This window comes from Rhinatrema bivittatum, chromosome 6 (genome assembly GCF_901001135.1).
Source record: "Rhinatrema bivittatum chromosome 6, aRhiBiv1.1, whole genome shotgun sequence".
Taxonomy (NCBI): Eukaryota; Metazoa; Chordata; class Amphibia; order Gymnophiona; family Rhinatrematidae; genus Rhinatrema; species Rhinatrema bivittatum.
In genome coordinates this window covers 349,863,267-349,890,959 of record NC_042620.1, presented here as the reverse complement: position 1 = coordinate 349,890,959, position 27,693 = coordinate 349,863,267, and the positions used below count along the sequence as shown (strand labels likewise).

At 46.7% G+C, this 27,693-nt stretch overlaps 1 protein-coding gene across 3 annotated transcripts in view; it reads left to right on the top strand.

Moving 5' to 3' along the window:
• HTATSF1 (HIV-1 Tat specific factor 1) overlaps positions 1 to 27,693 on the top strand; it is a 227,408-nt gene that overhangs the window by 122,273 nt on the left and 77,442 nt on the right. For all 3 annotated transcript variants that reach the window (XM_029607811.1, XM_029607810.1, XM_029607813.1), the window contains one exon: positions 2,024 to 2,123. In XM_029607811.1, the coding sequence (XP_029463671.1) occupies positions 2,024 to 2,123 (100 nt within the window). The remainder of the gene's footprint in view (positions 1 to 2,023; positions 2,124 to 27,693) is intronic.

Genomic DNA, 27,693 nt, shown 5'->3' with positions numbered 1-27,693 from the left:
GGAGGGTCTTCTCTACGCCTTTCCTCCCATACCTCTCATATCTCACACAGTCTAGAAGTGCATCGCGGACAATGCAGATCTGATACTCGTTACTCCAGTGTGGCCCAGACAACCGTGGTATGCGTATCTAGTTCGGCTATCTGTGGCCACATCGATACCCCTGGGCAACAGTTCGAACCTGCTCACCCAGGAGGGTGGTTCCCTGCTTCACCTCTTTCACTCATCCCTGCATCTCACCATGTGGAGATTGAAAGGGCTGTACTCCACCACCTACCCCCACAGCTTCAGGACATCCTAGTCTCCTCCAGGAAACCCTCCACCAGGCAGAATTATCAGAAGAAGTGGGTCCGCTACTATACCTGGTGCTCAGAAAACAGAATGGACCCCCTTCACCTGCTCTCCTGAGAGACTGCTGAAATACCTCCATCTGCTGTCGAAAGGGGCTGGCCATGGTGTCGATCAGGGACCATCTCAGTGCCATAGCGGTCTATCATTGCCTTCACAACAAGGCTCCAATCTTCTGCCACCCGCTCATCTCCAAGTTTATGAAGGGTGTTCTACGCCTGCGGCCTCCAGTCCAGAAACCTCCAGTCTCATGGGACCTAAACGTAGTCCTGGAGCAACTAATGCTACCACCCTTTGAGCCTCTGGATACTTGTCACCATAGATTCCTCTCCTGGAAGGTGCTATTCCTAGTTGCCCTCACCTCAGCGAGACACGTCAGTGAGTTGCAAGCACTAGTACACTACTTGCCTTACCTAGAATTCTACCATGATAAAGTAACACTGCATCCACATCCGGCGTTCCTTCCCAAGGTGGTTTCAGTCTTCCACCTCAACCAGACCATAGCCCTTCTGACCCTTTATCCAAAGCCACACAAGAATGATGGCGAACGGAGACTCCATACATTGGACTGCAAGCGTGCACTCGCTTATTATAAACGTCGGACTCACTCTACACATAGAGCCTCCCAGCTTTTCATCTCATTCAACCCGAATGCCCCAGGACTTTCAGTTTCCAAGAGAACCCTTTTGTCCTGGATCTCCAACTGCATACAATTCTGTTATCAGAAAAGTTTGGAAGCCTTAGCAACCTCCCCTAAGGCTCACCAAGTCCGCGCTAAGGCAGCTTCCATTGTACATCTTCATAGGTACCCATTCTGGACACTTGCAGGGCTGCCACCTGGTCTTCGCTACACACGTTCACAGTCCACTACTGCCTGGATAAGCAAACCGAGGCTGACGCGGACATGGGAAGAACAATCCTCAAATCGGGCACTTCTTGAGCACTGAACAACGAACAGACAACAACTGTCCGCCTCATTCTCCACTGTCAGGACATACTCAGAGACTTTCTGCACTCAACACATCAGCTGGGCACTCCCAGACAGCATGGCTAATTCATGCTGCTTATCTACGGGAAAAGAGCAAGTTTACTTACAGTAAACGGTATTTTCCGTAGAAAGGATGACTTAGCCATGCTGACCCTCCTGCCTCCCCAGCAATTTATTATTCTACTTCCAACTTGCTTTGAAACAGACTGAGGAGGATCAGGGCAGCGCGGGAAGATACATGCAGGCGCACTGCAAAAACTCTTATCTGAGGGAGCTCCGCCACCTGGCCGCCCAGAGGGACGTCCCAGGCAGCATGGCTAATTCATCCTGCTATCTACGGAAAACACCATTTATAGTAAGCAAACTTGCTCTTCTGTAAGTGGAGCTCTTGTTTTAACTTTCTTGGTCTGTTTTTAAAAGGCAAGATTTCTATAATTGCTGCCTCCTTGCAAACTTGACTTTTTAAAAATTTAACTAAAGTCACTTATTTCAAAATTAATTCCATCCCTTTTTGTAAGAAGTTCATTTCAAATCTGAATATTCTGGTCAAATATGGAAATGGTTTTATTTTGCTGGAAAAAGGAATATGTTAATGTGTATATTCAGACTGCACTTGCAATAATTATAAACGTGAAGAAAATGTGGCATTTGCTGTGGTGATCTTACTTATGCATTGCTATTTTCCTTTAGGCAGCTGGATTGGAGGCCAGAGAAAAAACCTGGTACCTCTCGCATGCGGCATGAACGTGTTGTTGTTATCAGGAACATGTTTCATCCAAAGGACTTTGAGGTATGAAGCACTGATCATGCTGAGCCCAATGTTTTTCTTTATTTCAAAGATATATTTCTTACCTTGTCTGCAAAGCGCTCAAAGCAGCAAATTTTAAACAATATGAGGGGGAGGTAATTTTGTAATATCGCACATAAGTTACACCAGTTTTCAAAGCTAACCGTTTTGAAAATTATCCTGGCAAAACTGCACGCATGCAATAACATTTGCTGCTTGGTGCTTGTAGTTCTGCTGAGAGAATGTATGCGTATATTTAAAAGAAAAAGAATGCACGCAAGTCCCAGCCCTGCCCACACCCCACTACTTGTAATGTTCCTTCCCTGTAAGTGTAAAAGTACGCACCAACGATGTGCATGCCTGTCATTTTATGCACAATGTTCTAAAGGGCCATTTCAGCAGGTACTTTACCCATAGAAGTCCCATAGAAAATTACCCTCTTAAAGAGCAAAGTATGTTAAAACATAAAGCAATATGATATAAGATGATATAAACCAAAACCAACATAAATGGCACAAGAGATAATGAAACTTATGGACCAAGATGTTTGTACAAAATCATTTAAAAGAAATACAAAGCCACATTATAGAATCGCAGCTGTCATTAAAGTAACCATAAAAAAAAACCAAAACTGGGTGAAATTTATATTATGTATAACCCAGTCAAGCCTTCTTTTTTTGTGTTTTTGTTTAAAGCATTGAGGATCACACTTGCATTTTTTCCAAGTTTAAAAATTAAAACCTATAGCTAATGAATGTTGGAGATTTTGCATATATATATATAGAGGAATTTTGAAAGAAGTTATACATATAAATGTAATGTCCTAATATAGTAATTTTCAAAAGCCATTTACCTGTGTTAACATGGTTAAAACTGTTGATTTAATTGGCATTGTAGTAATTTTCAAAAGCCCATTTACATGGATAAAGTACATTTACCCATATAAAACCCAGTTTTAAGTGTGTAAATGCTTTTGAAATGTTACTATCATTAGAATTTGAAAATAGTCTTAATTAGAATAGCTAGTCTCCTAGTTTGTGCCTTGATTTTATCCTCCCTAAGGGGAAATTTTATTTTGAAAGGGACTTCAACGGGTAAAAACAGTTTTTCTGTGCAGAATTGGTGTTTTACAAAGTTGCCTGATGCGGGTCATGTTCATGTGTAAGTTTACTGGGGGAAAAAAAAAATAGATCCACTCTCCAGAGTATATTAAAGACTGTCACAGAAATACCATCTGCTGCTTTTACTTTTCATTCTTATGATACACTGTGGACAAAGTTAAATATTAAACATTTTGGGGTCCTCATACCAGAGGCTAACAGCTTTATTTCTGTGGTCTATCTTTCATTTGTGGGACCCACAAGTTACGTCTTTTTTTTTTTTTTTTTTGTGCATATAAAATAACCATTCAAAATGGAGTCACCATAGTACAAGCTGTCAGCGAAATTGAAACATGGTTATCTCCCATCAAGGCCATGGGTGTCTGGATCTCTACTGACCAGCTATATTTGCTAGTCGACCAGATAGGGTTGCACCAAAATGCCTTTTTGCGAAGCCCTGCAGCCACTCCCACCATTACTTGGAAAGCATTCTTGTGTCCATGGCCAACCCAAACAGAAGCACCAAAAACTGAAAACACCTCTCTGAATCACAAACCTAAGGCACCGCTGATGGACTGTTCAGGCAGGAGTGCGTAAACTTGCTTCAGTGAGGTGCAAGGGAATGAGAAGCACTCCCTGTTTCATTGATGCTGTCGCTAATCAAATCATTTCTATGCATAAGTGGGAAACTCGAAGTGCTTTGTTGAACTGCTTAAATCTCTAGAGTAGGGCAAAAAACCTTTCTTATTGAGAACCACAAAATATACAGAATACCTTCCTTGCCCAGCTCCTCTTCTGGCACCAGGTCCACCACTGCCAACAGGATTAACCAGTCTAGGGTAGATCTTGCCTCCATTCTCTTCGTTGAAGAATGATACAATGAAGCCCTCAGCGACATAACTAGAAAATTCGAATGCATGCTCCCCTCTTACAACACTCAGGATCGAGTCTATTCTCCATAAGTCAGACCGCCGTCCGCCTAATTTGGAATTGGACAGGTGGCACTCAATCACCTCAGACCAGTGGGTCCTAGCGATAATCGCTCAAGGTTATCATCTCAACTTTCTCTCCATCCCACCGGACTCCCCACTTCTACCGACATGGAGAACATCCAATCACTCCATCCTTCTGGAACAGGAGGTCTCCCTCCTTCTCCAGTCCAAGGCAATAGAACCAGTACCCTACTCTCAGCACGGCCTAGGGTTCTATTCCCGGTACTTCCTAATCCCCAAAAAATTGGGAGGCGTTCGTCCAATTCTGGATCTACGTGCCCTCAACAAGTACCTCCATCGAGAAAAGTTCAAAATGGTAACCTTGGGTTCTCTTCTTCCTTTTCTACAAAGAGGAGACTGGCTCTGCTCTCTAGATCTCCAGGACGCATACACTCATATTGTGATAACTCCATCTCATCGCAAATACCTGAGATTTCTGGTAGGCCCCAAGCACTGTCAGTAGCGAGTGCTTCCATTCGGCCTCGCATCTGCACCACGAGTCTTCACAAAATGTCTCGTTGTAGTTGCAGCCTTCCTCAGGACTCAAAGTGTTGACGTCTACCCCTATCTAAACGATTAGTTGATCAGGGCTCCCACTCAGCAAACTGCTCTGTCGTCCCTACATCTTACCTTACACACTCTGATTTCGCAAGGATTTCTCGTCAACTACGACAAATCCTACTTAGTCCCATCTCAAACCTTATCATTCATAGCGGCAGACTTGGACACTTTGCAGGCAAAAGCTTTTCTACCTCGACAATGAGCTCTCACTCTGGTCTCTCTCCCACACCAGCTGCAGTCTCAGCGCTACACGACTGCATGCCGCTTTCTCATCCTACAGGGACACATGGCGTCCTCAGTTCAGGTCACCCCAATGGCCCGCCTAGCCATGTGAGTCATGCAATGGACTCTAAGGTCACAATGAACTCAATCGGCTGGATTTTAAAAGGGTTAAGCGCATAAATTATGCGCGTAACCCTTTTAAAAACCCCTACGCGCGCCGAGCCTATTTTGCATAGGCTCGGCGGCCTGCGCAAGCCCCGGGATGCACTTAAGTCCCGGGGCTTCGCTAGGGGGGCGTGTCGGGGGTGTGTCGGGGCCGACGCGTCATTCGGGGCGTGTTGGGGGCATGGTGTTCGTGCGGGCGTAGATTTATAAAATCTACCCCAATGATTTCAGCCCCTGTTGACCATTGTCCACATCACCGACTCACTCCGTCAGTCTCTCGCCTGGTGGAAAAATCAGATCAATCTCCTCCAAAGCTTGCCCTTCCAAGCTCCAGACCCTCAAATAACTCTCACCACCAATGCTTCCAACCTCGGCTGGGGAGCCCATGTAGCCAATCTGCAGACATAAGGAACTTGGTCTCCAGAGGAAGCCTAACACCAAATCAATTTCCTGGAGCTTCGAGCAATCAGATATGCTCTCAGAGTATTTCAGGATCGCCTCTCCAAACAAGTCATCCTGATTCAGATGCATAACCAGGTGGCCATGTGGTACATCAACAAACAGGGAGGCATGGGCTCCTACCTCCTGTGTGTCAGGAAGCTGCGCAGATATGGGGGGAGGCCGTCTCCCACTCGATGTACCTCAAGGCCACCTACTTGCCAGGAGTGGACAATGTGTTGGCAGACAAGCTACGTCACGCCTTTCAACCGCACGAGTGGTCTCTCAACTCCTCAATAGCGGACTCGATCTTCCAACAATGGGGTTACCCTCAAATAGACCTCTTTGTGTCATCTCAAAACCGCAAAGTAGAGAACTTCTGCTCTCTCACTCGCAGCCAACACTATCAGCCACGAGATGCGTTCTCCCTCTCATGGACATTCGGTCTCTTATATGCATTCCCTCCACTTCCACTTCTCTCAAAGACTCTCATGAAGTTAAGTAAGGACAAGGGAACCATGATACTGATAGCACCTCACTGGCCACGCCAAGTGTGGTTTCCAATACTTCAGGATCTCTCCATTTGCAGGCACATTCCCTTGAGAAAGGACCCGCTACTGATTACACAAAACGACGGGTGCCTGCGCCACCCCAATCTTCAAGCCTTGTCCCTGACAGCATGGATGTTGAAAGGTTAATCCTTCAGCCGCTTAACCTTTCTGAAGCAGTTTCCCGTGTCCTGATTGCTTCACGGAAACCTTCCATGAGAAAATCTTATTCTTGCAAATGGAACAGGTCTCAGTCATGGTGCTTTTCTCAATCCCTTGACCCCTTTACCTGTCCAATCACGAAGTTTCTGGACTATCTCTGGCAGTTGTCGGAATCAGGTCTAAAAACTTCCTCCATCAGAATGCATGTTAGTGCGGTGGCCGCCTTCCATAAAGGTGTCTGGGATGTTCCCATATCAGTACAACCCCTTGTAACACGTTTTCTGAAGGGCTTGCTTCACCTCAAGCCTCCACTGCATCCTCCGGCCCCTTCTTGGGACCTCAACCTGGTTTTGGGTCTGCTCATGAAACCACCATTCGAGTCTCTCCAATCCTGTGAACTTTGCTATCTCACATGGAAAGTGATTTTCCTTTTGGCAATCACTTCAGCTTGCAGAGTTAGTGAATTACAGGCCCTAGTTACCTATCCGCCTTACACTAAACTTCTGCAGGACCGGGCAGTACTCCGCACTCACCCTAACTTCTTGCCTAAGATAGTATCAGAGTTTCATCTCAATCAATCCATTATACTACCTACCTTTTTTCCCAGGCCCCATTCCAATCCAGGAGAGCAGGCTCTGCATACCCTTGACTGTAAACGGGCTCTAGCGTTCTACCTAGACCGTACAGCTGCCCACAGGAAAAGCACTCAATTGTTTGTCTCTTTCCATTCCATCAAATTGGGGCAGCCTGTGGGTAAGCAGACTCTCTCCTCCTGGTTAGCGGACTGCATATCCTTTTGCTATCAGCAAGCAGGCATTCCACTTCAAGACCGTGTTAAAGCACACTCTGTGAGGGCCATAGCGACTTCAGTAGCACACCTACGATCGGTGCCGCTTCCTGACATTTGCAGGGCTGCCACCTGGAGTTCTCTCCATACCTTTACAGCCCACTATTGCTTGGACAAGGCCGGAAGACAAGATTCCATCTTCGACCAATCTGTCCGGCGTAAACTATTCACAACTTGACGTACCAACACCCTTCCGCCTGCCCGGTAGGGTTCAGGATGCCCTTAGCCAAATTTCACCCCAGTCCTAGTGCCTTGCACACCTAGGTACATTTGGTGCATACTCGGACATCCTCAGCTCGGTACTCACCCATATGTGAGGACTACCATCCTGTTTGTCCTGTGAGAAAGCAAATGTTGCTTACCTGTAACAGGTGTTCTCACAGGATAGCAGGATGTTAGTTCTCACGAAACCCGCCCATCGCCCCGCGGTGTTGGGTTCGTTACGTTTCTTATTTTATTTTTCGTCTCTTCCTATAGTTTTTTAAACAAGACTGAAGGGGGACCCCTGCTGGCTGCAGGGTTGGTGCCATGCTGGGCATGCCCAGTAGGGGCCAGTCAAAGTTCTAGAAACTTTGACAAAAGTGTTCCGTGATTGGGCTCCATCCTGTGATGTCACCCATATGTGAGGACTAACATCCTGCTGTCCTGTGAGAACGCCTGTTACAGGTAAGCAACATTTGCTAACTTCATAGAGTGACCCCTAGCCCTTCTGTTATCTGAAAGAATAAATAACCGATTCACATTTACCCGTTCTAGACCTCTCATTATTTTAATGACCTCTAACATATTCCCCCCTCAGCCGTCTCTTCTCCAAGCTGAACAGTCCTAAACTCTTTAGTCTTTCCTCCTAGGAGAGCTGTACCATCCCCTTTATCATTTGGTCTCTCTTCTTTTTACCTTCTCCACCTCAACTATATCTTTTTTGAGATGCAGCGACCAGAATTGTACACAGTATTCAATTGAGGTCTCACCATGGAGCAATACAGAGGCCTTATGACATTTTCCGTTTTATTCACCATTCCCTTTCTAATAATTCCCAACATTCTGTTTGCTTTTTTGACTGCTGCAGCACACTGAGCCGACGATTTCAATGTATTATTCACCATGACTCCTAGATCTCTTTCCTGGGTGGTAGCTCCTAACATGGAACCTAACATCATGTTAATATAGCATGTGTTATTTTCCTTTACCTTACAGTAGTTTTCTTTTCCTTTTTCTTCTTTCCTCTGTCTGCCAGCCGCTTGGCGGGCCTTATTCACTGTACAGTCTGGCAGAGTCTATTTCTATCCCTTATTTAAAAAAAAATATATATATACTGCATCGACAATTTAGTATTTGTGTCCGCTCCTTGCTCTGTCTGTTTTTGTACCTTTGAATGCACTCCATGGGTGATCCGTGAGGCTGCTGCGCTTGAGGACTTGCCCGAGTTCTACCCAGTCAGGAGTTCCATATTCTTTCACCGATCGATCGGCATCGATAGATATTCAGAGAGTGCAGAGATAGAGGACCACACTGTTCCTGTGGGAGGGAGAGCTCATCCTCCCACATTAAGAAGAACTAATCTCCATGGGCAGGGGCCTTGGATAATGTAGTTTCCCCTCCTGCTTGCTGGTGATGGCAGTGCAGTCTCTTTGTGAGACAGGGTGAGAAGGAGCTTGGACAAGCAGCTTACTTCCACATCGTTGGTGCCATGCCCAGTAACAGTTTCCCTCCACATCTGTCACCAGCACACCGTTGATCTGACGCATTGATGTCAGGACTGTGTCAGGGACCAGGACCGCCATTGATGGCCATGGTCACCCTTGATGCCATCAAGGTGCCGGGGTGCCCTTAATGCCATTTGGGTGCATGACTGCCCTCAATGCCATAAAGACCTTCTGTGATGTAGGCATTTGTGGACAAGGAGTTTCGATGCTCCAGAGTCTTCGAGTGCCTGAGGGCCTCGATGTGGCAGAGTAGCGGTACCGACCTCTAGTGTCAGAGACCAGGTAAGTGATCAAGAGCCATGGTCCCCCTTGATGCCATCAGAGCTGCTCTCGATGCCATTGAAACTCTCGGAGCCATCGATGCCTTCAGTGCCACCAAGGTACGTGGCCTCGATGCTGTGGCTGCTCTTGATGCCTCGATGTCATCGCACTGCGGAGCTGCCCCGAAACCATAGATGCCTTCAATGCCATCAAGGTATGGGGCTGCCACGGAGGCCATTGCTCATGTTGGCCACTGATGCCTTTTGTTGCCATTCATAACAATGTCAAGCACCATCAACGAGGCACTGGGATCACCATGGAGTGCCCTGGTCATCCCCAAGGCTGTTGACAGCCAGGGTTCTTGAGAGCCTTCGAATGCTACTGAAGCCCTCGAGCAATAGGGCTTTTGGCCATGAATGGATTGTGCGATGGGGTCGCCATTTATTCAAGGTACTCTGGTATGCTGAGGCATCCAGGCACAGTGGTCTGGTGCCCTCGAGGCTCCTTGGCAGTGCCGCGACGGAGCACTGAGAGGCATTGTGCAATCTCATCACTGGACTATCGCAGTTGGGAAACATGGATGCCAATGATCTTGAGGGCCCTGAACCACTGGCATCGGGGGGGGGCATCAGATGTCCTGCCTGGATTTATGCACCATCGGTGTTAATGAGCGCTAGCGAGGCTATTGTCAGCCATAGCCTCTGGAGAGGGACGCCATTCAGCTCACAGCATTGACATCCTCGGACAGATAGGTGAGCCAAGGGAAATAGTTGATGGTGCTGGCAGCCATCTGTTCCTCTCGACCCCGATGAGTCGTATCAGGGCCATATTTAGGCTGCAGAGCCTCTACCTGCAGGCGCCCCTGGCATCTTTGGTACAGCTAGTCCATCAATGCCTTTGGGCACCAGGGATGGCGCTATATATTGTTGAACTGATCAAGATTTGGGACGGGATAGAAGGTAAGGTTTGTCTTTTTGCGGACGATAATAAGATCTGCAACAGAGTGGACACGCCAGAAGGAGTGTTGAGAATTAGATGGGATTTAAGGAAGCTGGAAGACTGGTCGAAAATATGGCAGCTGAGATTCAATACCAAGAAGTGCAGAGTTATGCATATGGGGGTGTGGAAATCCGAAAGAATTGTATTTGATGGGGGTGAAGAGCTGATGTGCACAGAGCAGGAGAGACCTTGGGGTGATAATGTCTAATGATCTGAAGTCGGTGAAACAATGTGACAAGGCGATAACTAAACCCAGAAGAATGCTGGGCTGCAAAGAGAGAGGAATGTCTAGTAAGAGAAAGGAAGTGATGATCCCCTTGTACAGGGCCTTGGTGAGGCCTCACCTGGAGTACTGTGTTCAGTTCTGCAGACTGTATCTCCAAAGGGACAGAGACAGGATGGAGGCGGTCCAGAGAAAGGTGACCAAAAAGGTGGATGGTCTTCATAAAATGACTTATGAGGAGAGATTGAAGCACCTAAATATGTATATCCTGGAGGAGAGGAGGAGCAGGGGTGATATGATACAGACTTTCAGATACTTGAAAGGTTTTAAAGATCCATGGTCAACAACAAACCTTTTCCATTGGAAAAAAATCAGTAGAACTAGGGGTCACGATTTGAAACTCCAGGGAGGAAGACTCAGAACCAATGTCAGGAAGTATTTCTTCACAGAGAGGGTGGTGGATGCCTGGAATGCCCTTTCGAAGGAAGTGGTGAAGACTAAAACTGTGAAGGATTTCAAAGGGGCATGGGATAAACACTGTGGATCCATAAAGGCTAGAGGATGGGAATGAAGAGAAGAAGCATGGGGGTGGCTTACTGGAATGGTGATGGCTACTACCTGGTTATTACTACCCTGTGATTACTACCCTTACTCAATAAGCCTTCACACGGTTAATGCAACTGAGACATTCAGGTTAAAGCACCGTCCTTAAGTTTTTAACTTGTACACTCTATGGTAAAATCTCTTTTACCGGCCTATCTTCTTTCCAGCTTGTTGCAAGCTTCCAAGTTCTCTCCCCCTGTTGATTGTAACTTTGACTTATTCCTACTTGTTATCTTTCATTTACTTGAATTTCTTACTCTAGTTTTTCCCTTTGTTAAACTGTAAACCGATCCGATATGGTAATTTACTATGAAGGTCGGTATAAAAAACTGTTAAATAAATAAATAAATAAACTCTAACATTGCTCTCTGTTTCAACGGCAAGGGAAAATGTGGAAAAGAGGATTTGCATTCAGACAACCAACAAGGACTGAACTGCACAGTCTGGGTAAACAAATAAGCGTGGGGGTAGCTTGCTTATTGCGGCGGTTACTACCCTAAACCAATTAAGCCTGATACTTCACTTTGAATGCATATCCAGCGTTGCTGTCTGCTTCAACAGCAGGGGGAAATGTGGAAAAGAGGATTTACATTCAGACAACATCCAACAAGGCATTGATCTGTGCAGTCTGGGTAAACAAGCATCGAGGTAACTTGCTTGATGCGGCGGGATTTAAGCCTGAGTAGCTCAAATGGTAAAGCGTGAGACCTTTAATCTCTGGGACATTTATTTATTTATTTATTTATTTCCATTCTTTTATATACCGAAGTATAGCAGATTGCCTTCACTCCGGTTTACATGAGAACAACTTAATACAATTTAATCACATTAGAACAACTTATTATTAAAGGAAGAGTGTTAAGAGTCAGAGTTTCAACAGAACAACAAATTATATATTGGAACGAATACATTTTTATTTTTTTTTTAACATAAGAATTAGCTATTTTTAAAGGGAGGAAGATCATAAGGAGAGGTCGTTGGGCGAGGGGTAAGTATAGTCTTTGAGTATCGGGGTGATTGATCTGAGGAAGGACAAGATGGGTGGATGACTGGGGTTGAAGGAGATTGATTATGGGGGAGAACATTCGAGGAGATTATATTGTGACATGCACGGTAGTGGGATGAGATAGGAAGTTGCGTGAAGCTTAACCAACGCCATCTCTGAAAGTTTGGTTGAAATACCATGTTTTGAGTTCCTTTTTAAAGGATTTGATGTCACTAAGTGAACTTAGATAGTGTGGTAGGGAGTTCCATATTTTGGGTCCTGCGATGGAGAAGGCTCTGTTCCTAGTGTTGGTCAGTTTTGCTAAGTTAAGAGATGGTATGTCAATAATCAGTTTGCAAGCTGTTCTGGTTGTACTTTGCGCTTTGTGTATCTGTATCATGTCATTGAGGGTGGAGTTGTCATCTTTGTGTATTGCGTTGTGGTCATGGGTTCAAACCCCATGTGGGGAGAGAACGATTTATTTTATAAAGTTACCAATAAGGGCCCTGACCTCGGCGATCAGAGTAACAGATAAGTATGAGAAAAATAAGTATGAAAGCTTGCTGGGCAGACTGGATGGGCCATTTGGTCTTCTTCTGCCATAATTTCTATGTTAACCATTAAGCCTTATGCTTAACTTTTGATGCAACTTCAACATCATTCTATGCATCAACGGCAGGGGGTGGTAAGAAATTTGAATCACAAGGGCCCTGAACTTGGTGGTTGGTGAAACAGATTAATATGGGACAATAAGTGTGGGAGCTTGCTGGGCAGACTGGATAGGCTGTTTGGTCTTTTTCTGCCATCATTTCTATGTTTCTATATGTAAGTGCCATCGGAGCCCTGGGTCCAGTGTCGTTTGGTGCCCTGGATGTGATCCATCATTAATGAGCGTGAAAGTGCTATGGTCCCTTTGGGCACCGTCACAATTATGGGCACCAGTGGATGCGGGCGGGTGCCACAAGATACGACTGCAGAACACCATGGGCACCGTCGATCGCCATGGACTTTGGTGCTCTCATTCCATGAGGGAAATGGCGGTGAGCCATTCCCGATGCAGTTTCAAGGGTTATGTTCAGTTTCTTGGAGCACTATCAGGTACTGGAGAGGGTGATGCCACAGAACGCCACCCACCACCATGCCATGCCCAGAGCTCTAGTGGTACTGGGGACGCTGTCATCCCACTGTTCCTATGCACTCCACTGGGAGTTATTGTAATTGTGGAGTGCAACATGCGAGGTCCAGTACGGCAAGGCATCTGCTCCAAGCATCTCGGGTGATGGCAGGCAGCATTATTCCTGTCTGTGCAGTTCGCAGCCATGCCAGGGTTCTGCTATCATTGTGTCAAAGTCTCAGCCTGCTCATTAGTTCTGCACCACAAAGTGCTGGGGAGCACTGGCAAGGAAGGCATCATCACAGACTCCTTGATTTGCCTTTTTAACAGCATGCAGCCACTGACTCTAGCAAGTGGTGCTTGGTCCTTGTTGTGCCATGGGATTCTACCCACAAGCACAGCAAGTGGGATCAAAGGTATGTCGCCAACCATAGGATGGGATATCACTGTATGAGAACTGGTCAGTCCGCTTTTACAGCGGAGGGCTCTATTCTCCAGTTTCCCTCTACTGTATGGGTGTGTGTGTATGTATGTGTTTCCCTCATGGCGAGCACAATAGGTTGTGCACCATAGCCACAGGACTGACCTAGGACTGCATTCCTGGTTGAAACCTAAGGAGAGTAGACACCAGGAGAACATAAGAACATAAGAAATTGCCATGCTGGGTCAGACCAAGGGTCCATCAAGCCCAGCATCCTGTTTCCAACAGAGGCCAAAACCAGGCCACTAGAACCTGGCAATTACCAAAACACTACTGATGCAATTAATAGCAATTAATAGCAGTGGCTATTCCCTAAGTATAATTGATTAATAACCATTAATGGACTTCTCCTCCAAGAACTTATCCAAACCTTTTTTGAACCCAGCTACACTAACTGCACTAACCACATCCTCTGGCAACAAATTCCAGAGCTTTATTGTACGTTGAGTGAAAAATAATTTTCTCCGATTAGTCTTAAATGTGCTACTTGCTAACTTCATGGAATGCCCCCTAGTCCTTCTATTATTCGAAAGTGTAAATAACCAAGTCACATCTACTCATTCAAGAGTAGTGTTTTGAGTCTTTTCCTTCCTCAGAAGAGGAATATGGCTTTCGATGCCTTCCATGTCACAAATCCCCTTTGTGGAGAAGCTCCATCCCTGGCAGGTTTATTGCTGAACCGTAGCCTCAGTTCTTTGAATCAAATCATCTCCTTGTAGGCCAGGACTGGGGGGATGGCAGCAGTGGTCATCTGTGGGATCCGAGAACCGGTTGAGCAGTAGAGCTCTCCTTAGGTCGTCCTAAGGCACAGCAGGTCTGTTTAGCAAGGGAGCCTTTCCTGAGTAGCTCCCCAGTGAAGGTTAGAGGTTTCTCCCATTCAGGAGTCACCTTTGCTACCTGCTGAGCTCCATGGGTGTTTTTTATAAGGACCACTATTGCCAGTCATTCTTGCCTGCAGTGAGGAGGGTTCTAATCAATCTAATTGGCGAGTATGCTTTCACTCTATTGCCATGTCCCTGGCTGAGGGAGTTGGGGGCAAGGGACCCCGCAGCAGAGGTGCTGCTGTTAGGTTGCAGTGGCTTGCAAGCTATACTTCCCCATTTTAGGGATAACCCTGTCTACGGACAGGGGAGTCCTGGTTCATGCTGTTCCTGGACTGCATGCTTCCTTGGGGGAAGTATATGCTATCATGGCTGAAGTATTAATACCTAAACCAGGTTTGGGGCAATCTGTTCCGAGATCGCCCTTGACCTGCATGCCCTGGTACCCTTAGAGTTTCCAGGCCTGTGAAGAAATCCTGTTCAACAGGGATTTGCACTTGCAGCACCCAAGCTTCCAGTCTCAGTGTTTCTGGATTTCTTCCCTGTGGAATTCGCTCTGTTTCAGCTGTTCCAAGCAGGCTGAGGGCTCTATTTCGGTGGGTAACTCCCTACTGGAATCTGCAGTGAGTTATTCACTTGGGTTTGTTATACAAACTGGCAACTTGTGCTTACCCCGGCAGTCCAGCAATCTCCTTCCTTGTGTTCTTTGATCCTTCTGACTTCCTGTCGGGGGGAGGGGGGGAAAACGAAGTATTTGTGGTATATATTAATATATACCTACAGGAAAAGATACCCCACCTTTTCCCAATAATTTTGCCAAGTTCTGGCCAGTGCTGCCTTTAGCTTTTTTCACTTCACTAGATTGCCCAAAGCGTCTTCCTGCTTACCTGAACTATCCTGTAGACAGGATGGATAGCCCTGCCTTTGACAGGGTGCAGTATGGATTAGCTTCAGGCCTAATGTATCTCCCTACTCCGGGGTTTGGGCTAGCGATCCCATTCAGGGATTGCCTTTCATCCCATGAAACTCTTGATGCTGTCCTTTTGGTCAGCTGCATCTGGTGCTTTGGCATATAGGGTCTGTGACAGACCCTGTCATTGATGCTGATTATTCTTCCAAGCATTGTTTGGGTATTTCTGCCCATTATGTGTATTAGCCAAACATGGGTACACTTTAAAGAGACATTCTGTCCTTCGGATGTCAGTGGACCACAGTTTCTTTCTGGGGAGTTCTCGAGCCCCAGTTGTATTTTCGGTTATTTTGTAACACTGAAGAAAACTGTGTGGTCTTCATCCAAGAATTCTTCTCTTGTTTACATCTCTAGATTTTTTCTTGTATCCAGGAAGTTCTAGACCAGGGGTCGGGAACCTTTTTGGCTGAGAGAGCCATGAACGCCACATATTTTAAAATGTAATTCCGTGAGAGCCATACGAGACCTACCAAATTAATTTACTACAACCCCCACCCTCCTGACCCCCCCCCCCAAGACCTGCCAAAAGTCTGTGGTGGTCCAGCGGGGGTTCAGGGCTCGCAGACAAATCTTTAATAAAATTGTGACATAGTGAGGGCAAAGGGCCGTCGGCGCCATTTTGACTACTGGCAGCCGACAGCCCAAGTCCAGGCGATCGCTCCTGGACCCCCGCTGGACCTCCAGGGGCTTTTGGCAGGTCTGGGGGGGGGGGGGGGGGGTTTGGTTAAGATTTTTACTTTTTTATTAAAGATTTGTCTGCGAGCCAGATGCAGCCATCAAAAGAGCCACATCTGGCTTGCGAGCCATTGGTTCCCTACCCCTGTTCTAGACCTACTGTCAGGGTTTACTGAGCCAAAACCCTTATTGTAATGTTTTCCATGATGCGGAGTATGCTTCTTGCTGGCATTCGCATCACTCCTCTGTCTTAGATGCCCCTCAATCTTTTCTGTGGTTTTCTCTTTATAGAACCCAACTCTTTTCCCGCCTAGACCCTTTTGTGGGTCGGTTCCAGTGAAATAAAGGCTCTGAGAATCTGAAGTAAGAGAAAAGCCTTCACTGGTCTCTGAAACCCTTCCAGGATTGGCTCCCCAGCATCTTTGCTGTCTGCCGCTGATCCTCTAGAATGCTCAGTGCTGCTAAGGTGTGCAAAATCCTGTAATAGATCCTTTTCCCTTAAAACGACGCACCACCAGCAGGTCATCTCCCATGCCTGCTGGCTGTACTCCTTCATCTGGGCTCTCTGTCTGCAATGACACACTGGGCCCCTTAGATGAGAGGGAGTGGCGAAGGAGACTGAAGAATCAGGTGGGAAACCTGCTTCAGGCAAAAGCTTGGTGCATTAACAATACTACTCTGGGTAAAATGGGTATGGAGAAGTGCTGGGAGCATGAAGCCTTTAGGCCTGCCTGGGCCCCCCTTCTCTCTGAGGAATGAAAACTTCCAGGCCTGCAGGAGAAAAAGTAGGGGGACTGAGAAAATTCCTTCCCCATGTGGCTTCTTATTCAACATGTCTGCGGGTTCCATTCTCACAGGCTCCCCTTTGCGGATAATGCAGCATAGAAATGTTTTAATAAATAAATCTGAGGTGTGCCAGAACCCCTACACTACCGTCAATGGGGGAAGCTTCCCCCACAATCAAGGTTTGCCCGAGATTCAATACCGAAACAGATATGGCAAGACCTGCCAATGCCAAACTCCCATGGTAGTCCCCACAGGCTGTGTAATACTTCCTGCACTGAACTGGAGCCATCCTTCATGTGGGTAGGCCACACTCTGAGATCTTCATGTCTCCCCAGTTGCTGCCAGGCTGTGTCAGAAATAAACTTCCGAGCAGCACAAACTTTTCCCGTCGATAGCAGGGCTGAATTAGCCATGCTGTCATGGGATCTGTCCATCAGGTCCGGGAGGCGGAGCTTGATAAAGCAGAGGTTGAGTTTTTGTCCCTCTGCGGCTGCGCGTGGGTTCCCGCGCAGGAAGTACCAAATCTCCTCCGTCTGTTCTTTCCGCGCGCGGAGCTTCATTCCTCCTCATGTCTAAATCAGGTTTTAAAAGATGCCGCTGTGGCAAGGTAATGTCGGTTACAGACGGTCACGACCGATGTTACTGCTGCCTCGGCGTACAACACAATGTAAAAAATTGTGAATTTTGCGCTCAGATGTCACCCAGAGCAGCGGGCCTATCGTCTTCAGGAGCTTGTAAGTACTTCCGAGCCTTCAGAAGCCCATTCTTCCCCGGGACCGGCGAAGAAAGACCCACAGCCCAAGAAAAGAGCGACTTCATGTGGTGACCTACGTAAAAAGAGTAAGGGCTCTGATTCTTCGGACCGGGACCGGTCCTCTATGCGTGCGCTGCGGCCTCCACTGTCAACCACGAAAGAGGTCGGCGCATACCGACCCAACTTCGAGCCTTCCGCACCGGACTATGGCGCCGTCGCAGTCTCCTCTAAAAGTGACGACGGCGCCGGCCAAACGTCATACCGTGCCGACGTCATCTGGAGACCTCACGGCGCCGCCCTCCTCGGCGCGGGACACATTGAGCCCCCCATTGACGCACACGGCGCCATGCCGGGGCTCGGCACATACGGCGCCGCAACAGGAATCGGCGCCGGGATCGGCGCCAACATCTTCGAGGCACGAACCAGCGTCTTTGCAGCTCCTTTTGGCGCTGAAACCTGCACAGCATGTACCTGCGCCATCTTCATCGACGCTTACTACGGCGCCGACTTCATTACACAAAACAACGCATGGACACTCAAAATCAAAGGACCACATAAGAGATTCGTCCCCTTCGGCGACTCATGTGGCAAGACAAATACTCTCCAAGATAAAGGTTACAGAACACTCTCAACGTAGGAGGGAATGGTACAGCACAGGGTATTCAATCCATGGTCTTGCAACGAAAAAGGAAACATCATTCCCCTCAATCGGCCACGACTTCTACTAGCTCACAACAACGTTCCGTAACTTCCTCCAAGATACGAAAACGGGACCATAGCCGTTCGCGGCATAGCCACCATAGCCACAAACGCAGTCACCGACACCACTCCAATAATGGACACTCGACAAAGAAGGATGGTGGTCCACGTACTCATTCTTCAGGATCATCTTCATCTAGATCGAGACAAGTGACACAATCACCTATCTGTCTCTCTACCTCTCACACTTCTAGATCATTAAGTAAATCACCTTCACCGGTAGATCGTCCTCGCTCACCTCAACTAGATTCTGGGTTACATGCTGTCAATAGACCGACCATGCCGGCTCACGCCAAGGAAGCGTTCCTACAACTCTCTCAATCCCTTTCAGGATTCTATGAAACATTAGAGTCAGCATTTGTGATGACTACTCAGCACACCTCTCCACTTCCAGACCCTAAATCTCCGCCGGCTACTACTGCGAGACAAGATATGACTCTTTCCCCTTCCTCGGTCCATGTGTTACCGCCCCCAGCCAGTCCGCAGGACTCCAGGAATTCTCGGTCTCCTTCTCTATCGCCTTCGTCTTCCACGGGGTTTCCCTCTGACCCGCAAGAGCAACCTCAAGAGCCTTACTCACCACCAGAGGATCTCTCCTATCCTAGGTTTCTTGAGAAAATAGGCAACATATTACAGTTACAATTCCAAAAGGAAACCGATCCCCGAGCGGAGACTTTAGGCCTCCTAAAAATTTTTGATACACCGGGTGAACCTATGGCGTTACCACCGCATGAGTTGTTACATCAAGTGCTCTTAAAGTCTTGGGAAACGCCCCAATCCATTTCCGCTGTATCTAGGAAGTCTGATCTAAAATTTAGAATGAAGAAAGATCCATCCTACTCACTCCCACAACTACCACACGAGTCTATTGTGGTCGAGTCTGCAATGCAACGCTTCAAAAAAGCAAGGACTCATTCCTCTTACCCTCCTAATAGAGACCATAGATATCTGGATGAGGTGGGATGCAAAATGTTTCAAAATGCAATGCTTACCACAAGAATCATGCACCACCAGTTTTACATGGTGCAATACTTATACGAATGTATTCAGGCAACTAAAGGTCTGTTAACAACTTCAGTGGAGGCTCCACCGCAAACACTTCATGACATGGAAGAATGCAGTAGACATTTACTCAGATCCATTTACGAAGGACTAGAAACTTCATCCAGAGCATCTGCCGTCTCAATTGCGGCTCGCCGCACAGCGTGGCTACGTTCGAGCTCTATTCGGGAGGATGTACACCATAAGCTGGCTAACCTCCCGTGCATTGGGGACAATCTATTTGGAGCCAAACTCCAAGAGACTGTGGGGAAACTCAAGGATGAGGCCATAGCGGTTCAATCACTGCAATCCACTTCTTCTTCTCAATTTCCAAGGCGCAATTATGCGTCCAGCAGACGTTCCAGTTTCGGTCGTGGACCGTTCCGTTCGTACCAATCTTACAGACCATCTTCATACTCCACATATCAGAGGCCTCAACAGCAATCTCATCAAACACAGTTGCCGAGAAGGGGGAAACCCCGTGCCCAGCGTCCTCCACAACAACTTTCGGCTACAACCTCCAAACCGACACAGTCTTTTTGATTATATAGCCACCACCTCACCCCCTTGCTCCACCAGGGAGAATTCAGGCATGCTTTCCGGTATGGGCTCGGATTACATCCGATTAGTGGGTATTACAGATTGTTCATCAAGGCTACCAGCTACAGTTCCTATCCAAACGAATCCTACCTCGCCTTCCCATACCACAATTTCGAAAGGCGCAGGATCAGCTACAACAGGAGATCTCCACGCTGCTCCAACATCAAGCCATCAAGAAACTTCCCGTTTCACAGAAAAACGAAGGATTTTACTCCCCATATTTCCTGGTACCAAAGAAATCGGGGGGTCAACGTTCAATCCTAGATCTCCGGGAACTCAATAAATTCCTTGTAAAGGAGAAATTCAAAATGTTATCCTTGAAAACCATTCTTCCTCTTCTACAGCCCAACGACTGGATGTGCTCCATCGACCTGAAGGATGCCTATACCCATATCCCTATCCACCCCACCTCGTGGAGATACCTGTGCTTCAGTTACCAGAATCAACACTATCAGTACAAGGTACTTCCCTTTGGCTTGTCAGCTGCCCCTAGGGTCTTCACCAAGTGCATGGTGGTGGTGGTGGCTTATCTCAGACAGCAAGGCATGACAATTTTTCCATACCTGGACGACTGGCTTGTTGTCGCCCAAACAAAGGACATGTTAGTCACCTACAAAAAATTATTCTCTGTCTACAAGAGTTGGTGATCAATTTTCCAAAGTCAAATCTACAACCAACCCAACAATTGACATTCATAGGAGCGCATCTGAATACCACACGATGCAGAGCTTTCCTCCCAGTAGACAGACAGCTCCTTTTACGGTCTCTTCTTCTCAAATTGCGGGACACCCCTTCGCCGACAGCGAGGCAACTGCTAGTAGTCTTGGGTCATATGGCGGCGGCCAACTTCACAGTTCCCAACACCAGGCTACGTATGAGATGTCTACAGTGGGGATTGAAACGGCAATGGAGGCAACACACTCAACCGTTGACGCACACGGTTACACTTACTGCCGCAATGAAGGAAGACATCTCGTGGTGGCTGAACCACAGCACACTATCCAAAGGAGCGTTATTCCGTACTCCCAGTCACGACATAGTCCTCACCACAGATGCTTCACGAACGGGTTGGGGAGCTCATCTGGATGTTTACGAGACGCAAGGTCTGTGGACCTTGTCCGAACAAAACCTACAAATCAACTTACTGGAGCTCAGAGCAATCTGGAAAGCTCTTCTAGTGTTTCAAACCTACCTGAGGGGCCGCAGAGTAATGATCTATACGGACAATCAGGTAGCTATGTTCTACATCAACAAGCAAGGGGGATCCGGGTCATGGCCCCTCTGCAAAGAAACTTTGCTAATTTATCAACATGCGCATCAACATTGCATCCATCTTCAAGCAACCTACCTTCCAGGAGTAGCCAACACGAGAGCGGACAGGTTAAGTCGAATCTTCCATCCCCCACGAATGGGCACTCCATTCGGACATCGCCCAACATGTATTCGAACAGTGGGGAACCCCTACGATCGACCTCTTCGCGACAGAACTCAACGCGCAAGTTCCTCGTTTCTGTTCCATACGGCCCAGCCTTCACAGAGTAGCTCAGGATGCCTTCCTAATTTCTTGGTCTCGAGACCTCCTTTACGCTTTTCCTCCCATTCCTCTCATATCGAGAACCATTCAGAAGTGCATGGAGGACAAAGCTCTACTAATCCTCATAGCTCCAGCTTGGCCACGCCAACCTTGGTACAGTTTCCTACTCCGTTTGTCGCAGGAGCCACCCATCCGACTTCCACAACGTCCCGATCTCCTAGCCCAGGATCAGGGGACTCTATTACATCCATTGCACGCCTCTCTTCATTTGACAGCATGGCTATTGAACGGAGCTTTTTGACAGAGCAAAACATATCACAAAAGGCTCAACTTATACTACTAGAATCCAGGAAGTTGTCCACGAGACGCAACTACAAGTATAAGTGGCAACGTTATTCCCTATGGTGTGTAACCAATGACATACAACCAGTGGATTGTCCTCCAGAACGCCTGATCGACTACCTATGCACCCTGTATGACACAGGCTTAGCCACATCCTCCATTCGAGTGCATCTCAGTGCCATTGCAGCTTATCATAGGCCTTTCAACAATGCCACTATCTCTACCCATCCACTCCTTTCGCGCTTCATCAAAGGACTATCTCATCTACGTCCTGCCGTAACCAAGCCCCCCGTGCCATGGAGCATCAACACAGTCTTGGAACAACTCATGCTTCCACCGTTTGAACCTTCAAAGTCGGCTCATCCCAAATACCTCACGTGGAAAGTGGTGTTCCTTATCGCAGTAACTTCGGCACGAAGAGTTAGCGAATTACAGGCATTGGTGCATTACTTCCCATATTTACAATTTTTTCCTCAGAAGGTGGTGCTTCGCACGCACCCATCTTTCTTGCCAAAAGTGGTCTCGACCTTTCACATCAATCAGAGTGTTGAACTACCAACCTTTTTTCCAAAACCTCACCAGAATGATAGAGAAAGACTTCTTCACACGCTCGACTGTAAACGAACGCTAAAGTGTTATATCACTAGAACACAGTCCGTTTCCAGACCTTCTCAGTTGTTTCTCTCCTTTGATCCAAAAGCACCTGGACTTCCAGTTTCCAAACGAACTATTTCCAGTTGGATTGTTCAGTGTATCCAGTTTTGTTATGGGAAACAGAAGATACCTCTGTCTTCCATGCCTACGGCTCACCAGGTACGAGCTTTATCAACTTCATGGGCTCATCTTCGAAACGTACAGCCCATAGACATTTGCAAAGCAGCTACGTGGTCTTCCCTTCACACATTCCCTTCACATTACTGCCTGGATCAACAAGCCACTGCGGATGCAAAGATAGGGCAAGCAGTTTTGCACTCTCTATCCTCTGCTCTTCCGTGACTGCCACTACACTGAGATCACAGGGCGCTTTCGCACATACATATACCGTGATCGGGAGCTTGGGACTCCCATGACAGCATGGCTAATTCAGCCCTGCTATCGACGGGAAAAGCAAGTTTGCTTACCGTAAACGGTGTTTCCGTAGATAGCAGGATGAATTAGCCATGCTGACCCACCCTCCTCCCTGGCAGTCAACTAGTCTTCGACTACACTACAGCTTAATCACAGACTGAGGAGATTTGGTACTTCCTGCGCGGGAACCCACGCGCAGCCGCAGAGGGACAAAAACTCAACCTCTGCTTTATCAAGCTCCGCCTCCCAGACCTGATGGACAGATCCCATGACAGCATGGCTAATTCATCCTGCTATCTACGGAAACACCGTTTACGGTAAGCAAACTTGCTTTCTCCTGCAGACCAGAGTGTTTGCATCTTCTCCATCTTTTTTTTTTCAATAAACTTTACTGTTTTTCAGACAGGTATGCCTGTTAGGCAAAGCTCTCTGCAGCAAAAAAAAAAAAAAGGTGAACAGTAACCTCGCAGTATTTTTTTATTTTTTTTTTTTATGAGAGGGGAGAGGGAGCCAGATTCCTTTGGCTATCACCACCCCACAGACACATACACACACCCACCCACCACTACCCCGGACCATGGCCAGTCAGGAGCCACTGCAGCCTCTCCCTCCTACTCAGTTGTGAGGCCAACCACTAGACCTGAGCCCCCCCAGAAGCAATATCTTCCAAATCTTTCTAGGTAGCATGAATTACACATCTACTTTCAGCTGGAGACAGAGAATACTGGGTATCTGCAGGTGACACGGTACTCTGTAAGGTGATGCTACAATTCAGTTAGCCTCTGTACCATCTGCTGGTAGGGGAACAGAATTCATGCATCTGGACTGGTCTGGTGGAATGAAAAGGAATTCATTTTGTTCAGTATTTCATAAAAGTTTGTTGTCCATATATGAAGAAAGTAAAGGCCGCAGATGGTGTTTTTATAAATTTACCTAGACATGTTTCTGAGAGTGGGGTTGGGGAGCAGTTTGAACTTGTATGCATAGTTTTGGATTTTAAACAATCTGCACACAAATTTTCCTCCAAAGATTCTGCACACATGTGGATGAATTTGGCAGGTTAATTTTCAAAGCAGACTTACCTGTGTAAATCCGCTTTGAAAATTGTTGTAACTTATGCATGTACATGACGATTAATTTATATGCCATGATACAAAATTCCCCCCAAAGGAGGTGAAGGCAGTGGAGAAGCAGTCTACGTTCCCAAGTCACAATCCTGACACATTGAAGCATTTGAACACTATGCCAGCAGATCATGAAAAGCTTCTAACTCTTGTACTTCAGCCTGCATTGCTATCAGTTATGACTTTCGTCTCTTATTGTCATCTTCTGCAATTGTGTATTGAATTTGTACTAGAAGATTAGAGTTGCATGGAAAACAGCAAAGCTGATCAAGTTACAATACTTGCTTTCCCTTAACAGTATCCCGTAATTCGCCTAGTTGTTCTGCAAATAAATGTTAAGAGATTATCTCTAGTGATTCCCCCTTTCTCTCACATTTCACCAGGCACATTCTCACTCATGAGAACTTTTTCTTGTAGTCTTCAGCAATGCAATCAAAATCAAATGCTTGTCAGTATTTTTGTTTTATTACTTGAAACTATGCTTCCCGACTGGCTTAGTGGTAATCGCCAGTAGTAAGTAATGTAATAATGGTTTCACTTCTGTAAAAAGGAAGACACCAATGCCCCAGTCTAGTAAAACCTGATAGTTGCATAACTTAGTAAGGAATGCAGGTGTGGTAACAGGCTTAACCTTTCCTCTAGCTCTATAAAACCACAGCTCAAGGTTTTGTTCTTTTTCAGAAATGGGTAAGAGTTGCTTGTAATTTTGGTGTCAGATTTTTTTTTCTTTTCATTGGATTGCAAAGTCATTTGACTTTTTCTTATGGAAACAGTTTCCATAGCAGCTGCTGTTTGATAAGCACTTTATTAAATTAATAACTTTTAAAAGGGTAGAATATTATTGCTATCATGTCTTGTAAGCTTTTATAGCAACTAAAAGAATCAACCATTGATAGATGTACAGTACCTTTTAGAAGTCTTCACACCCTTGTACGTTTTTTACATTCTGCTGTCTAAAAAATGCAAATCAAAATGCATTAAAGTAGGAATTTGTTTCACTGATCTACACAACATACTGTACACTTTCATCGTGAAAGAACAATTTCCTGGCATGTTGCCAGATGGACTCAGAACAAATGGGATAGTATCCGCGTGCTAGCAGTTGGAGACGGATCTGACGTCAGCACGGGGGCGTATATATCCCCACAGGAAGCGTAGCTATTCAGTAATTTCCGTCTCCAAAGCAGTTTGGAGTGCCTGCACGCTAGTTGAGCGTGCTTTCCAAGACTACTTTATGGTGCGACACTCACGGCACCAATCCTCATGCAACCACAATCCCTATTGTGTTGGATTTCCTGCAGGATGGCCTTCAGAAGGGTCTCTCCCTCAGCTCCATCAAGGTTCAGGTGGCTGCGCTGTCTTGCTATGGTCCCAGGAGGGATGGCAAGACCATCGCCAAGCACCAGGATGTTTCTCGCTTCCTGCAGGGAGTCAAGCATATTCGTCCGCCACTGACGTGGCCTGTACCTTTGTGGAACCTCAACCTTGTTTTGGATTTCCTTGCGGGATCCACCTTCAGACCCCTTCGGGGCCTGTCTCTTCGTTCCCTCACTTTGAAGATGGTATTCTTGCTGGCGGTATGTTCAGCCCGCCGCATCTCAGAACTACAAGCATTGTCCTGCCGTGATCCCTTTCTCAGAATCACTCCAGAGGCTATCCATCTTCGTACGGTTCCCTCCTTTCTACCTAAGGTGGTTTCACAGTTTCATCTTAATCAAACCATATCCTTGCCTACCACGGCGGGTCTGAAGAAATCTGAAGAAGGGCGTTTGTTACGCCATCTCGACATTGGCAGATTGCTGCCCAGATATTTGGAACTTACACAAGACCTACGAAAGACGGACCATCTGTTCGTCCTGTACAGCGGGAAGAAGCTAGGTGAAGCGGCCTCGCGGCCCACCATCGCCCGCTGGATTAAAGAAGTTGTCAGAGCAGCGTACGTAGAGGCCGGGAAGTCTCCGCCTCTACAGGTCAAGGCTCATTCTACCAGAGCACAAGCAGCATCTTGGGCGGAATCCAGGATGCTATCGCCTGCGGAAATCTGTAAAGCGGCGACTTGGTCTTCCCTCCATACCTTCTCCAGGTTCTATCGTCTGGATGTTCAGGCCGGGGAGGACTCTGCATTTGCGAGGGCGGTACTACATGGGCCTCAGGCAGCCTCCCGCCCAGGCTGGGAGTAAAGCTTTTGTACATCCCATTTGTTCTGAGTCCATCTGGCTACACGCCAGGAAATGTTGGGATTACTACCTGATAATCCCCTTTTCCTTAGTGTAGACAGATGGACTCAGCATCCCGCCCAGCTGCCTGCATACATGGGTATCACCGATTCAAGGTACGCCATGTCATCTGTTTCCATAAGAGCGTACACTCTACCAGGTGTCCACGCCTTCCGGTTGGGAATGCTGGCTGTCTCTAGCTACTGTCAATCGGTCAGGGGAATCCTGTTTCACTTTTTAACTGAGCGTCAGTACACACATCTATAACAGCTTTTGCAAGGAAGATTACTGAATAGCTACGCTTCCTGTGGGGATATATACGCCCCCGTGCTGACGTCAGATCCGTCTCCAACTGCTAGCACGCGGATACTATCCCATTTGTTCTGAGTCCATCTGTCTACACTAAGGAAAAGGGGATTATCAGGTAGTAATCCCAACATTATAGAAATATTCTTGAATAAAATATCAAGTAGTCTTAATTACATAAATCTTCACACCCCCTTTCTCAGTTCTTTGTGGAAGCCCTTTTTGCAGCAATAACAGCCAGGACACATTTAGGATGAGCATCTACCAACTTTACACTGTGGGATGGTGCAATGTTTGCCCTTCTTCGCAGAAGAGCCCAAGAACTTTCAAGTTGACTAAGGATCATCTGTGGACTGCAGTCTTCAAGTCTTGCCACAGATTTTCTATTAGATTCAAGTCTGGGCTTTGACTGGGCCACTTGAGGACATTCACTTTCTTGCTGAGCACTCCATTGTTCTTTTGCTTTGTGCTTAGGATTGTTAAATCTTCTATGGCAGACTAAAAAAGGTTTCTTCTAGGATGTGCCTGTACTTTGTACTTGTCCCCACTGCTGCAAAGCATCCCCATCACATAATGCTGCCATCCCCGGCTTTACTGCAGGGTTGGTGTTAGCAGGATGATGTGCTGTTTTACACTACATATATCACTTAACATTGAGACCAAAAAGTTTCACTTTGTTCTCATCAGACCATAAATCCTTCTCCCACCTGCATGCAGCAGCTTTGTGGCACATCATATGGCTTTTATTCAGCATGTCCTATTTGTGTAGTTATCTTACACTTACTGAACAGTCAATGTTTTGTTTTTTTTCCCTGGAGACATCTGCAATTCTTTTAAAGTAATCTTAGGCTTCATAGTGACCTTCCACAGCAGTTTCCATAACCCATGGTTACTGATGTTGGAGTAATAGCCTGATCACAACAGAATCTTAGTGTTGCTAAACTGATTCCACTTTAGAGTGATGGACCCAACAGTGCCCCAAAGGATATTCAAACACATTGATATTTCCTTTTAGCCTTTCTCCAGTATGTTTGACTAATGTTACCCTGGAGTTCTTTCGACAGCTCCGAGTTCTGTATGTTTTAACCTTAGTATAAAAGCAAGTTTGCTTACCGTAAACGATGTTTCCGTAGATAGCAGGATGAATTAGCCATGCTGTCATGGGATCTG